This window comes from Lithobates pipiens, unplaced genomic scaffold (genome assembly GCF_037356315.1).
Source record: "Lithobates pipiens isolate NorthernLeopardFrog02 unplaced genomic scaffold, aLitPip1_a1.2 Scaffold_37, whole genome shotgun sequence".
Taxonomy (NCBI): Eukaryota; Metazoa; Chordata; class Amphibia; order Anura; family Ranidae; genus Lithobates; species Lithobates pipiens.
In genome coordinates, this window is record NW_027507825.1 from 13,737,501 (window position 1) to 13,753,638 (window position 16,138).

Sequence of the window (16,138 nt, forward strand, 5' to 3'; positions counted from 1 at the left end):
TTCATCGGGGCTAGGAAATAAAACATGTGTAAATACAGAAATTTATATATATATATATATATATATATATATATATATATTTATATTTATGTGTGCGTGTGTAATAAATAAAATATAAATATAATATAATATATATTTTTTTTTAAAACACATACACACAAATATATAAAATAACATAGGAGGTAAACAACTTCTCTATTATATATGCATGATTGGGTGTTTCAAGTTATAGTATTTCCTGTTATTTTTTTACAGCTTTATTTTAGAGATTTTTCAATAAGCCCCCAGAAACTCCTTGGCTACTTTCTTTGGCTTATACAACTCGACCCATACTAGTTGTGGCTCTATCATTTATTTTCTTTTTTTTTTTAAATGCGTCTGACGTCTCGTATGACGAAACGCATTGGGAGGAGCCAGACTCTGACGCCACTACGCACACTGCCTGCTCGATCGGAAACTTCTGGGTGGATACAGTAAACCCGAACGGAAAGTTATGGATTGCCGCTCAGGTCCCGGTGTCCAAATCCAGTGGACTCACACTGTGGGTGCTAGCTCCGGGGCAAAGAAGTTTGTATAATTGGAGGAAGGTCCTGATCGCAGCACTCTAGTAAAACCTGAGGGTCATACAGTTGAAAGCAACCTCAGCCTAGCTCCTTCCAGGCTTCACCTCCGACACATTTTCAGCATCTCTTATGCACTCTAATTGGTATTGATTTTAGATGTACGCATTTACGAAGTCTTTTTTTCAAAGAATGGAGTTGCGCACTCTGAAATCTACAGGCACTTTGATTTATGTAGGAGTATTATGTGCGTTATTTTTGATTAGCGTAGCACTTGTTTCTAAGATTTTTTTGTTATCTTGTATCAGGATATTGTGCGGGCAACTTTTCACTTTTTTGTAGTTGGTATCTGGATGCCAATTATTTGGATGGTAGTTGTGATTTCTCAGACTGCCCTGAGGGACTTTTAAAAAAGGAAGCTCCAGTTAACAGAGAGCTGCCTCCTGATTTTGTGTTTGAAACCTCATCTAATTTTTAAACCTTTTGGTCCAGCACTCTACCGACTCTTTTCTAATTTTAGAAGTAACCATCGAAACCAGAAGGCATCTTATCACACTAGGTATGAAAACCATACTGTGCTTACATAAAAAAAAATAAATAAATAAAGTGCTATCAAAATTCTATGAAATAAAAATGGAAAAAAAAAAAAAATAAAAAAAAAATAAAGCAGCAACTCTACCATGAGATACCACACATGGTGAAATAGTAATTAGATCAAAAAGAAATGGCGCTAGCAAATTAAAAACCGTAATTACCAAATTAAACAATATCACATACTGTATAAAAAAAATCCTGCAACACAAAATTCCAACGTGCACCATGAGGAAAATTTAAACAAACAGAAATCCTCTTCTTCTATATTAAAGTATATGTAGATGCCTGCAAAATCTCCACCACCAGCAATGGTTAAGAGACTCGTGAGGCCACCAAATAGGAAGAGTACACGCTTACCAGCTGTAGTCTGACCCCCCCCCCCCTAATTATATAGAGAAGTCATATGTGCTTTCATTAGGGTACACAGCCCTGGATAGTCAAATGGCAACCCCTCCGGCTCCCCCACTAGCGGATGGTAACATCCAGTTCTCAGTTAGGCATCGCCCCCGTATGTAATCTATAAGAGTATAAAAAAAAGGGAAAAGATGCTCAGATAGTGTAAAACCTTATTTTTAGCTTTATTAGCAATTAAAATTACACTTACAATACTGAAGAATAAAAAGTGCTTGTAACAAATCCTCACAGGCCAGATATACAGCACCTGCACTTCTGGGAACTGGCAATAAGGTAAGCAAGTCGATCCGCCCTGTATGTTTCGTCACATACGACGTCTTCCAGGGAATCTTTTTACTTTTTATAGATGTATAGATTACATATATGGGGCGATGCCTGTCTGAGAACCAGACGGAGGAGTTGCCATCTGTCTATCCAGGGCTGTGTACCCTAATGAAAGCTCATATGACTTCTCTTTAAATTGGGGGGGGGGGGGAAATCACACTACAGCTGGTAAGCGTGTACTTTTCCCATGTGGTGGTGGCCTCGCTAGTCTATTAACCAATGTTATGCCTACTGATAAAGTACTGCTTGTATAAATACTGTCAGATTATAACACAGTCCCATTTCTGCTATTAAAAAATTAAGAGGGGGGTGTCCCTCCTCTGAGTCCTTCAGTGTGTAACCCTAGAAGTCCACAATCTGTATATAAATATTCTCATGCACAGTTCTATGTGGTGTAGGAATAAACATTCCAGGGAAAGACTAGATAGCAGTCCGCTTGGAGAATTCTCTCCCTGCCCCCATGTTAGAGTGCTGGACCATTCATTGAGCACCAGTACAGTCACGTTGGGGGGGGGGGGGGGGAACGAGTCACATGATCCCAATACACGGATCTGCAACAAGAAATCAAAATGCAAATAACATTCCTAATCTGTACACTTGTTCCAAGTCAGAGAAGTGATCAACATGACGACCAGAGAACTAGGATTTCAGAAGGTAAGTGCAACGGCAGCCTTCCTATTTATACTCATCCATTTAAAAAAAATAAAAATTATATATATATATATATATATATATATATATATATATAATACTATGAGGGAAGCCAAAAGGAAGCTCCCACTAATTTCAGCCAGGAATTCATATTTTTAGACCAAGTCTGCCAATGGCAGCTTCCATATTTCACACAGGAAAAGTTTACTTTAACCTCTTGCCACCAGCGCAATAGCCATAAGATGGCCAACATTGCAGGCATCCTTGGACGCCCTCCTGTGATCCTGCTGCTTGCTCGCCCTCTGCGGTGGGCTGTGATCCTTTGGACGCAGATCCTCACAGATTGGGGTCAAGGGCCAATCACAGCAGCTCTTTACCATGCGATTAGCTGTCAGCCAATGACAGCTGATCACAGGATGCAAACACAAGCCGGTTATCAGCATTTCTCTCCTCATGATGATGACAGTGTGAGGAGAGAAGAGAGCCGATAACCGCGTTGTGTTAGGGACATCGGCACTGATAATCAAGGCACCATCAGTGTCCTGATTATCAGTGCAGTCACAACAGTGCCCACCAGTACTGCCAACCAATGCCTCAGTCATGCCTCATCAGTGTCATTATCAGTGCCCATCAGTACCGACTACAAGTGCCCCCTAGTGAAGAAAAATTACCAGTTTACAGAATTTTATAACTATGAAAAAACCTTGTTTTTTTTAAATTTATGGTGTTTGATTTATTTAGCAAAAAATGTAAAAAAAACTGTGGCGATTAAATACCACCAAAAAAAAAAAAAAAAAAGCTCTATTTGTGTGAAAAAAAATAATTTCATATGAGTACAGTGTAGCATGACCGCGCAATTGTCATTAAGGCTGGGTTCACACTGCTGCGGCTACGAGAACCGGATGTGATTCGTACCGCACTGCAGTGCAAATCACATCCGATCTCTGTGCGATGCGAGTTCAGCCATACAGATAGTATGGCTGAATTCGCATCGGACCCGCCCCAAACTCGCACAGGACCCTTTTTTTGGTCCGCAGCAGAATCGGATCACATGGGTGTTCACACCATGCGATCCAATTCCTGTCCGAGTTTGCAGATCGCACTGCGATATGCGGACTGATCTGGGGGTGTCATTAACACTCTCAGCAGTTCGCATAGGGCAGTGTGAACTGCCGCCGGGAGGCATGCAATGCGGGAACCCGCCGCGGATTTGCAGCAGCGTTCCCGCATCGCTGCAGTGTGAACCCAGCCTCAACGTGTGACAGCTGAAAATTGGCATGGACAGGAAGGGGGGGGGGTAAAAATGCCCAGTATTGAAGTGGTTAAATTCAAAGCACCGCCCTTAAGAGGAACCAGTCACTGTGTCTATATGGAGTGACTCTGTACTGGAATCTCTTCTTGCTGAACCAGCTGATTCATTGCGCTGCAGACTAGTCAGTACTTAATGTCTTTAATTAGACCAGTCATCGGCTTACACGTTCAACAAATCTCATTACGCTGACACTACCTGATCCTGGAGAGATGCAGTTTGAAGTTCCTGGGCACAGAGCCCCAGCCCTGTACGTGGAATCATTCCCAAACACACACAGCGAACATCCACATAATGCCTTCTGATAATGTGCTAGACAGGCAGCCAAAGTGTTGCCCAATACACTATAGCCAACTACCTGATAAAAAAATAATGTTCTATAGCACGGTAGAGGTTGCCACCACTTCTTTCCAAAGGCTGCCATTTTGCCGAAGCCTGGAGCCTCTTAGCAGCAGAAAATCTTTAGGCTGTGAGCAGATTGGCCTCTCACCACAGTGCCAAAAAATGGAGAGCAACTGAGCTGTAACCAATTATATAGAGAGTGTGACCTGGAGTTTGGCTTCAATTTGTCCAAATCTGCTAGTCCATCTAACACTCCCCCCCCCCCCCCAGTCTGGCAATGCTGCTGTCCAAAGATCCAAAGATTGCCCCCTGTGCTATGCTCCTTCATCCAGAGTGAGTTGGGGCATGCTAATAATGGAAAGGGGGGGTGAAAACAAGTGGAGCTTCCCCTTTCCACTTCAACCACTTGTTTGTTTTTTATTCATTAAAGTATTTTTTTCCCCAAAAAATAGCCTTTGAAAAATTGCTGCGCAAATATCGTGTGACAGACATAAAATAATTGCAACAATCGCCATCTTATTCCCTAGGGTCTCTGCTAAAAAAAAACAAAAAAAAAAAAAAATATATATATATATATATATATATATATATATATATATATATATATATATATATATATATATATATATATATATATATATATATATATATATATATATATATATATATATATATATATAATTTTCTAGCAAAATATATTGAATTAATCTTGTAAAACAAGAAGTGCCAGAGAAAGCCTGGTCTTCAAGTGGTTCAAGAGGGACTGCAGTCGGCTCACATAATTTGTCATGAAAACCTCTTTGCCACCCTGAAGCTTCCCTTCAACCGTTTGGCACATCATTTTATATATCCTGCGATTCTGTACTTGCCAAATATGCTGCAGAAATCTCCCTCTAAGTCTGGATGCATCCATTTTAACTGTGGGCAGCTGAAGACGCTGCCTGTTCACTTCCTGGATTTTACACAGACACACCTCTCCAGCTCTGTAGCTCTCCTTGGCTTTTTATGGCTCATCCCCCCCTCCCTGACTGGCAAATTCTCAGGAGAGTGAGAGAGAGAGCTGTTCATGATGTCATAAGCCTAGGCTAATGACCAGACAAGAAACAGAAAGTGGGCTGTAGAAGCTATTTACTGGCAGAAAAAAAAAATGTTTTACTATCTGTTAGAAGTTTTTGAGTTAATTAATATTTTAAGTGATAAAAGTTTCTGAAAATATATGCAAGTTATATGTTACGGTAATAAGTGATGGTCTTTGAAGGTCACAGAGCAAAACAGAGTACAGAGGGGAGTGGTTTTGCTGAGTAGCTACTTCTATTTTTGAGTTACTATGTCAGGACAATGGGTGGAGTTATGCTACTTATCTATAGACTGAACCATATTAGGTATATATGCAAATATGGGTGTTATTAGGATATGCTGACATAACATCATGAAACAGTATAAGAATGGAGTAGGATTATGAGAGTGAGGGTAGATCGGTGGCAAGAGAAGGAACTCTACACTTTGAAAAATGTAACACCAGAAGTTCCACCTTAGAAGCCAACACCATGCCATATGTTACCAGACGTCATTCTTGTCTTTGCTTATCTTCCTGAACAATAAAACATCTATTAATGAAGTATTGAAAGAACAAAGGATTCTTCAATTTCTACTCCTGAAAGTACGTTGCAAATGCGGCCGTGGATAAAGACACACAGTGCCTTGCGAAAGTATTCGGCCCCCTTGAACTTTTCAACCTTTTGCCACATTTCAGGCTTCAAACATAAAGATATAAAATTTTAATTTTTTGTGAAGAATCACCAACAAGTGGGACACAATTGTGAAGTGGAACGAAATCTATTGGATATTTTAAACTTTTTTAGCAAATAAAAAACTGAAAAGTGGTGCGTGCAAAATGATTCGGCCCCTTTACTTTCAGTGCAGCAAACTCACTCCAGAAGTTCAGCGAGGATCTCTGAATGATCCAATGTTGTCCTAAATGACTGATGGTGATAAATAGAATCCACCTGTGTGTAATCAAGTCTCTGTATGAATGCACCTGCTCTGTGATAGTCTCAGGGTTCTGTTGAAAGCGCAGAGAGCATCATGAAGACCAAGGAACACACCAGGCAGGTCCGTAATACTGTTGTGGAGAAGTTTAAAGCCGGATTTGGATACAAAAAGATTTTCCAAGCTTTAAACGTCCCAAGGAGCACTGTGCAAGCGATCATTTTGAAATGGGAGTATCAGACCACTGCAAATCTACCAAGACCTGGCCGTCCCTTTAAACTTTCAGTTCAGACAAGGAGAAGACTGATCAGAGATGCAGCCAAGAGGCCCATGATCACTCTGGATGAACTGCAGAGAACTACAGCTGAGGTGGGAGAGTCTGTCCATAGGACAACAATCAGTCGTACACTGCACAAATCTGCCCTTTATGGAAGAGTGGCAAGAAGAAAGCCATTTCTCAAAGATATCCTTAAAAAGTCTCGTCTAAAGTTTGCCACAAGCCACCTGGGAGACACACCAAACATGTGGAAGAAGGGGCTCTGGTCAGATAAAACCAAAATCAAACTTTTTGCCCACAATGCAAAACGATAGGTTTGGCGTAAAAGCAACACAGCTCATCACCCTCAACACACCATCCCCACTGTCACACATGGTGGTGGCAGCATCATGGTTTGGGCCTGCTTTTCTTCAGCAGGGACAGGGAAGATGGTTAAAATTGAGGGGAAGATGGATGCAGCCAAATACAGGACCATTCTGGATGAAAACCGGTTGGAGTCTGCAAAAGACCTGAAACTGGGACAGAGATTTATCTTCCAACAAGACAATGATCCCAAACATACAGCAAAATCTACAAAGGAATGGTTCACAAATAAACATATCCAGGTGTTAGAATGGCCAAGTAAAAGTCCAGACCTGTATCCAATCGAGAATCTGTGGAAAGAGCTGAAAACTGCTGTTCACAAACGCTCTCCATCCAACCTCACTGAGCTCCAGCTGTTTTGCAAGGAAGAATGGGCAAGAATTTCAGTCTCTCGATGTGCAAAACTGATAGAGACATACCCCAAGCGACTCGCAGCAAAAGGTGGCTCTACAAAGTATTAACGCAAGGGGGCCGAATAATTTTGCACGCCTCACTTTTCATTTTTTTTATTAGTTAAAAAAGTTTCAAAAATCCAATAGATTTCATTCCACTTCACAATTGTGTCCCACTTGTTGGTGATTCTTCACAAAAAATAAAAATTTTATATCTTTATGTTTGAAGCCTGAAATGTGGCAAAAGGTTGAAAACTTTAAGGGGGCCGAATACTTTCGCAAGGCACTGTACATATCTCCGCTACACACCCTTTAGGAGAAGGGATACTGATTCACATATTACACAAAGACTTTGCTACTCATTCAGAAACGCCCCTGTGAGTATAGTCGAACACTAGAGTAAAATGTATTTTACTGGAAAGTGTAGAGTATGTAGAGTTTTTTTTACTTACTACTCTATCTACACACTTTCTTTCACTATCCAAAAGATAAAACAACAACAAGGGCAGAAGGTTTAATAGATGGAAAGCTGAAAAAATTACTGAAGGTCCACTTTAAGTATAGTGTTCTATTTCTGTAAATACCCAGCACATTATTATAAGCTGACATAATGTAAAAAAAAAAAAAAAATATATATATATATATATATATATATATATATATATATAGAGATTTTTAAAAATTGTTTGTTATTTTATGGCAAGGAGTTTAGATTTTTAAACAGTAATCCCTGCTAATAGTAGGTAAGGGGAAAAGGATTTGGTGGGACTTTAAATGAGGGTCATATTTCCATGTGCCATTTAAACAGAAAATATAAAACCATTTCATATAATATATTTGAACTGGATGGACTTGTGTCTTTTTTCAACCTGACTATGTAAGAGATTATATATATATATATTACACATACACACACACTAGTTTGTACCTCTAGTTCTCTGCACAGGGAGGGGCACAGTGCCATCTACAGGCTGGAGAGGTTAGTTAGCAAAAAACATTTCCAGCCTGTATGTGATCACCACAATTATCTGTCATAAAGATCACATGATTGGGAAGTATGCTGATCAGTCCTGGATCTCTAGTCTGAGACCTGCACTTGTTGGTGACTGAACTAGTAGCTCATCTCTGGTAACTATGGTTAAGAATGCTAATCTGCACATCAAAGTCATAATATACAATATAACTGGATTCATTATTATTATTTTTTTAAATCTACTTGGAGTTCAGCATTAAGTTTGCAAGTGGTTTACTGGGATTAGAGGTTCACCCTTCCCCCTGATGCTCACCAGTGTTTCTCGGGCTTACCGTTTCTACCAGATCACCTTAAACATGGTCCGATGGTGCCACCAGCTGGACACAGAGTAGAGTAGAACCGCTTTGATTGCCTATATGACCTTGGAGGATCGAAGCAACCTCATGACGTCATGAGGTTGGGCTGGGCTGGTCCAGGCTGGAAGTTTTATATTTTTTTTTAAGCAAAAGATCTATTAAGTCCACCCTAACACTACAATCCCGGCATCTACAGACATCCACAATCTAACACTATATAGAAGAAATCGCTCTATATACCTTTTTTGAAGCCGATCTGACTCGATCTCCAGCGGCGGAAGTTCTGCAGAGGACACAGTCGACAACGGCTGTGAATTGCAAGGGAAGTGATGTCACCCATAGAGTTTGTCGGCTGTGTCCTCTGCATCGCAAAGCCGCAGCTGACAGCTCAGCTTGGGAACAGTTTAAAAAAAAAAAAAAAAAAAAAAAAAAGGTATGTATACCGATTTCTTCTTTACAGGACTAGATAGGTTAGTGTTAGATTGTGGATGTCTGTAGATGCCGGGATTTTAGTGTTAGGGTGGACTTATCCTTTAAAAAGGGTAAAGTGGAGATTTGGTGTCTTTTTGACCCCAGATCTCTCCATAAAGAGAACCTGTCATCCTTATTTCTATTACAGGGGGTGTTACAATTCCTTGTAATAGAAATAAAAGTGATAAAAATAAATAAAAGGGATAGTGTAAAAAAATAAATAATAAATGTAAAAAAAAGGAAAATAAATAAAAAAGAAAATTAAAGTGCCCCATCCCTCTGTGCTCACACGCAGGAGCGAACGCAAGTTGCAAACGCATATGTAAAGGGTGTTCATACCACACATGTGAGGAATCACCGCGATTGTTAGAGCGAGAGCAATAATTCTAGCACAGGGCCTCCTCTGTAACTCAAAACCATGTAACCTGTAAACATTTTTATGCCAAACGTCATTTTTTATGTTTAAGCGTCACCTGTGGAAATTTTTAAGCACCAGCAGGATTTACCCCCTTAAAAGAGGAAGTTAAGTCTTCCTCTTTAATTGTACCTACAGGCACAGGCCCTATAGTAAAGGCTTACCTGTAGGTAATGTAAACATCTCCTAAACTTGCACCGTTTAGGAGATATTTACTATACACGCTGGCGCTGATGTAATTGGCGCATGCGCACTGAAGGAACGGCCCCCTGCTTGTGCCATTTCTTCAGGACCCATGCCGTGACCGGCGGCACCTGCGCGCATGTGCAGGGGTGCCGTCTTCGAAGCTCCGGCCAATCACTGCGCCGGAGCCCACAAACCCCTGGAAGTCCAGGAACTCCGGGATAGATATCGGCCACGTCAGAGGTGAGTGGAGCCGATGCAGGGTATCATTCTGCAATGCATACTAGCTTATTTATTATGCCTTGGTCTTGCAGGTTTTTTTTTTTTTTTTTTTCGGAGCATTGAAATCTCAACGACCAGGCCGTTTTTTATGATAACGCACTGCGTTACTTTAACTGACAATTGCGCAGTTGTGCAATGCTGTACCCAAATACAACTTGTCCTTTTTCCCCCCCACAAGTAGAGCTTTCTTTTGGTGGTATTTGATCACCTCTGCGGTTTTTATATTATGCGCTATCAACAAAAAAATGCCGACAATTTTGTATAATAAAAAAAAAAAAATATATATATATATTTATTACTTTCTGCTATAAAACATAACCAATAAAAAAAATTCATTAGTTTGGGCCAATATGCATTCTACATATTGGCCCAAATACAATACATATTTTTGTTAAAAAAATAAAAAATAAAAAAAAATACCAAATAAATGTATATATTTTATTGGTTTGCGCAAAAGTTATAGTATCTAAAAAAATAGGGGATAGATTTATGGCATTTTTATTCTTTTTTTTTTACTAATGATGGCAGTGATCAGCGATTTTTAGCGAGACTGTGACATTGTGGTGGACATATTGCACACTTTTGACACTTTTTGTGACCAGTGACATTATTATATCAATCGGAGCTAAAAATATACAATTGATCACTGTATAAATGACACTGGCAGGGAAGGGGTTAACATCAGGGGTGATCAAGAGGTTAATTGTGTTCCCTGGGAGTGTTTTCTAACTGTATTGGGGGTGGTCTGACTGGGACAACACAGAGATCCATCATCCTGTGTAATCCCCAGTCAGAACGGAAATCTGTCCATTTACATCGGCAGATCCACGTTCTGTCTCTGTGGGGAACAATTGCGGGGCAGCCACCGCGCCCGCCGATTGACTCCCTCGCAAGCCAATCAGGAGCGTGCGCCCCCGCACAGGCTAGTGCTCAAAACGTACCAGTATGTCGTTTGCCACCTGTGGACTAATGTTATAAACATGAGCCCAGCCTATAAGATCATACGCCCCCTAGAGGTAAAGACAGGCTGGGCTCACAGGAAATGGACAGAGTGTCATTCTACCATTGCTGAACCAAGGAGGAATTCGGGGGACGGAGCCGGATTGTAGAGCAGGCAAGTAGGATATTTTGGGGGAGCCAGGATGATAAACAGGAGAAACCATTTACCTGGAGTTTTCCGTTCAGTCTTCGTAGAGGCGCTCTGGGTGGTGTTGGCACTGTTGGGGTTGCTGGGTGCGGAGTGCCCGCTCGCCTCCCTGCTGGATTCTCTCCTGGACTCCAAGGCGCCGTTGTGCACTTTCTCCGAACTATTAAGGAAATCGAAGAGCTGCTCATCGTCCGGTTCTGACTTTTTCCGTCGTACGAATTGGCTGGAGGTCCTGAGGGAGGGGGCGCTGTGGGAGGGGGCGATGGGGGTGCTGCGGGAAGAGTCAATGGGGGTGCTGTGGGAGGTCTCTGTAGTCTTCCTGCTGGTGGACTTGACGTTGGCCGTGCCGGCGAGAAGAGTCGCCTTCTGGTTCTTTATATTGCCGGCGGCGGAGGAGATGAAGGCGGACTTGCTGTAGCTGGGGTGTTTCTCCTTCGGTTTCTCTGGCGGATCGTGTCCGATGTAGTCGGCGGCGCTGTCCAGGATGACCTCGCCATCTTTGCTCTTGCTTAGGGCAGTGGCCGCTCCCTGATCCACCAAATTCAGCAGATCCTCCGCCTTAACGGCCAAGTCTACCAACCAAGACATTGTGGGGTTCTCCGGTGTCAGCAGTCACTCACAGCTCCTCACTCATCACCTGTAATGAGGAACATAGAAGGGGGGTTACTGGAGTCATAGGCGGAGATGCAGAATGATCAGGCTCCGCCCTGAATGATGAACTGACCAATCACTGCAAGAAAATAGCCGGGACACAATAATATTATTACTTTTAAATTGTCTCTTATTTGCTGGCCGTGGGACAGCCCAGAATATAAATACACAGAATTTCTGGATACCTCACCCAACCCCCCCACCACCGACCAGCCAAGAGGACCCGTCATACCTGTTCTGTGTTTAAAATTACTCCGAACACCTCAACAGATTAAGCGTCCAGAGGGAGGAGGGGAAGCCTGCACCATGTGCCCGGCCTGACTGGTACCATGCACAGGTAGAGGTCATGGGAACTGTACCATGAACAGCTGCCAGCAGGAAAAATGTACCCTGCACAGGGCGCCCACCTCGCACGGGGCACCCACCTCGACCACCACCTCGCACGGGGCGCCCACCTCACACGCGGCGCCCAACCTCGACCGCCACCCCGCACGCGGCGCCCAACCTCGACCAGATCAGGGCAGAGGGGGAGCCCCCCCCCCAGGATCAGGGCAGAGGGGGAGCCCCCCCCAGGATCAGGGCAGAGGGGGAGCCCCCCCCCAGGATCAGGGCAGAGGGGGAGCCCCCCCCCCAGGATCAGGGCAGAGGGGGGGCCCCCCCCCAGGATCAGGGCAGAGGGGGAGCCCCCCCCCCAGGATCAGGGCAGAGGGGGGGCCCCCCCCCAGGATCAGGGCAGAGGGGGAGCCCCCCCCCCAGGATCAGGGCAGAGCGGGTGGCCCCCCCAGGATCAGGGCAGAGCGGGTGGCCCCCCCAGGATCAGGGCAGAGCGGGTGGCCCCCCCAGGATCAGGGCAGAGCGGGTGGCCCCCCCAGGATCAGGTCAGAGGGGCCCCCCCCCAGGATCAGGGCAGAGGGGGCCCCCCCCAGGATCAGGGCAGAGGGGGCCCCCCCCAGGATCAGGGCAGAGGGGGGCCCCCCCCCCAGGATCAGGGCAGAGGGGGGCCCCCCCCCCCAGGATCAGGGCAGAGGGGGGCCCCCCCCAGGATCAGGGCACAGGGGCCCCCCGCCGGATCAGGACAGAGGGGAGCCCCCCTCCCCCAGGATCAGGGCAGAGGGGAGCCCCCCCCCCCCCAGGATCAGGGCAGAGGGGAGCCCCCCCTCCCCCAGGATCAGGGCAGATGGGAGCCCCTCCCAGAGGTGGACCCCACACAGGGCCAGCCCCCAGGTCAGGAGCAGTGCGGTAGGTACCCCGGGGCCGTGCTCTCACCACTCCCGGGCTGTACACAGGTTGACACGGTTCTCCTCACACTCTGCGCTCCGTTCTCCCCTCCATCCTGTACCGGAGACGTGGACCCGGAACTGCCTACACACCGAAGGACCCAAAACAGGCTGTCCACGGCGCTGCCTGACCGCAACTCATGACCATAGAGTCCCCAAGGATAGAGCGGCCGGCCATAGATACCAGCGAAATGACAGAGCGGCCTCCCATAGAGACGTGTGAGAGGGGTAGAGCGGCTCACGATAGCGACCGACCGATAGAGCGGCGCGGAGCGGCTGGAGGTCTCTGATAGTAAGCGCTGTGAAAATGAAAGCATAACTAGTTGCTATGGCAACAGCTCCAGCAGCATCAGCATCATCATCATCATTATACACGATTTATATCGCTCCAACAGTTTGCAAAGCGCTTTACAACATGAGGGCAGACGGGAAGACAGTTACCAGCAGCCCTTAGCGCTACATTTGGGGTTCACCCCCCCCCCACAATGCACCCTGTCCCCATGTTGATGATGGGCCTCTTCCCAACAACCCTAGCCGGTGGTGTTGGGGGTCTGTGGGCAGGGGGCTTATTGGAGTCTGGAAGCCCCTTTTAACTACTTCAATACAGGGCACTTTCGCCCCCTTCCTTCCCAGCCCAATTTTCAGCTTTCATCGCTCTTGCACTTTCAATGACAATTGCGCGGTCATGCTACACTGTACCCAAATGAAATTTTTATCATTTTGTTCACACAAATAGAGCTTTATTTTGGTGGTATTTATTCACAACTCCGTTTTTTATATTTTGAGATATAAGCGCAAAAAAAAGCGGAAATTTGGAAAAAAAACAACAATATTTTCTTTTTTCTATTTGAAAAGAAATCCAATAAAATCAAATTTTGTCATAAATTTAAGCCAAAATGTATTCTGCTACATGTTTTTGGTAAAAAAAATTCTGTTAAGTGTATAATAATTGGTTTGTGTGATTACGGACATATGTACGCAAATGATCATGTACATATGTGTGCAGATAATCATTGGGACATGTGATTTTAGTGGGACATATGTGGGGGACATTTTTTTATTATTTGGGGACATGTATGTTTTGGGGACATATGTGGGGACATTGTGTTTATACTGTGTGGTGTGTGGTGTGTTTACACTAGACTGATGATCAGTGAGTAAAAAGCTGTAAAAAGCAGCTCATACTCACTGATCACCAGCCGGCTGCAGAGATCTGCTCTCCTCTCCTCAGCGATGACTTCTGTGTGAGGAGAGGAGGAGCCGATTGCCTAGCAACCGGCTGTTTGTTTACGTCACATGACTGGCGTGATTGGACATGGCCGTCATGTGATCAGGAGGGCCAATCACAGAGCCCTTCTGCCGATCTGAGATGCGCCATGTCCAGGTGACACAAGCACATCGGGATCGCGCCGCTGCGCGGGCACGCGCGCGATCCCGCTCCTTCTGAAGGACGTTCCTGAACATCCTATCAGAAGTAGACGGCTCCCACCCGGCCGTATATGTGCATTAGCTGGGTGGAAAGTGGTTAACAAGGAGTCCCCCAGATCCCAACCCCCCCCCCATATGAACGAGTAGAGGTACATTGTAAAATTGATCAATAAAAACACAACCTTTTTGATAAGTCCATTATTAACCACTTGCTTACTGGGCACTTAAACCCCCCTTCTGCCCAGACCAATTTCCAGCTTTCACACTTTGAATGACAATTGCGCGGTCATACAACACTGTACCCCAATGACATTTTTATCATTTTTTTCACACAGATAAAGCTTGCTTTTGGAGGTATTTAATTGCTGCTGTTTTTTTTGCTAAAGAAAACAAAATGGGACCAAAATTTTGAAAAAAAAACCTGTTTCATATTTTGTTATAAAATTTTGAAAACGTAATTTTTTCCCCTTCACTGACGTGCACTGATGAGGCTGCACTGATGGGCACTGATAAGTGGCACTGAGAGGTGGCACTGAAAGGCACTGTTAAGTGGCACTGATAAGCGACACTGATGGGCACTGGTAGGTGACAATGCTAGGCAGCACTGATCTGTCGCACTGATTATTAGACAGTGATTGGCATTGATGGGTGGCACTGTGGGCACTGGTAGGTACTGATAGGTGACACTGGACTGGTGGGCACAGCCGCGGCTTTCTGAGTGAGGGACTGATGTCCTTCTGACAGAAGCCAGTGATCTGCTTCTTCTTCCCCTCATGTGTCTGTGACAACACCGATTACCAATCTTCTGTTTACATTACACGATCAGCTGTCATTGGCTGACAGCTGATCATGTGGTACTGGGCCGGGATCTACCCCTTACTCCGATCTGTGATCAGCCAAGTCTCATAGACTCGGTGATCACAGAGCTTGCCACGCACAACCCACAGAGTCGGGCAGACTGCACTTGCTTGGGAGGACGTCCATGGACACCCTCCCAGCAATGAAGGCTCACGCTGCAGCCATCTTTCGGCTATAGTGCGGGCAGCTGTCTTGAACAAAAAAAAAATCTCGCCGCTCACCGAACACGGTTCCCTCCAGGTTCAAAGCGTTGTCTCGCTAGACGAGCAGGATTCAAGCCGCTGGGGTGTGCAGTACCGCATTTGGCCAGAAGTGTGGGGGTGCCGGTGGCGCTCTCAGACACTTCCTTCCCGAGTGTCTCCGAGCATCTCTGCGTGTCTCTGGCACCCCCGCACCTCTGGCCACATACAGTACTGCATACGCCAGCAGTCACTGTGGAACGAATTATCCACTGATTCCTATGGGGAAACTCGCTTTGATATATGAGTGCTTTGGATTACAAGCATTGTTATGGAACGGATTATGCTCGTAATCCAAGGCACTACTGTACATTTTTTCCTGGTGCCAACATGGGGACATATATGTAGTGGGTGGGGCTACTACCACACGTATACTGCCATGGATTGGTGCCAGATGTGTGCGATATCGCTGGACCAATAGAACTGAAAATTGGTTCTGTTGGATATACCATAAGATGATTTTTCTCCAAAGAAGCAGATCCCTGATAAAAACATATAGTGGGTGGACCTGGTTCTGGTCCTAAGCTGCTTCCTTTTTTGAACGTGACAAAGGGAATGCAAACTCTTTGATGTGAATGGAGGAAAGCCTGGTACAAAAGTTATTCTCACTTGAAGGACTTTTTGAAACATTTGAAGGGTAAGA

General features: G+C 44.7%; 1 protein-coding gene across 1 annotated transcript in view; it reads right to left on the minus strand.

The window, feature by feature from the left end:
- The window catches only part of GOLGA5 (golgin A5), a 58,577-nt gene extending 45,347 nt beyond the window's left edge, over positions 1-13,230 (minus strand). The window contains 2 exon segments of the mRNA XM_077466736.1: positions 11,063-11,679; positions 12,960-13,230. Of these exon segments, the coding sequence (XP_077322862.1) occupies positions 11,063-11,630 (568 nt within the window). The 5' untranslated portion in view covers positions 11,631-11,679; positions 12,960-13,230.
- Between the last annotated feature and the right edge of the window lie 2,908 nt (positions 13,231-16,138).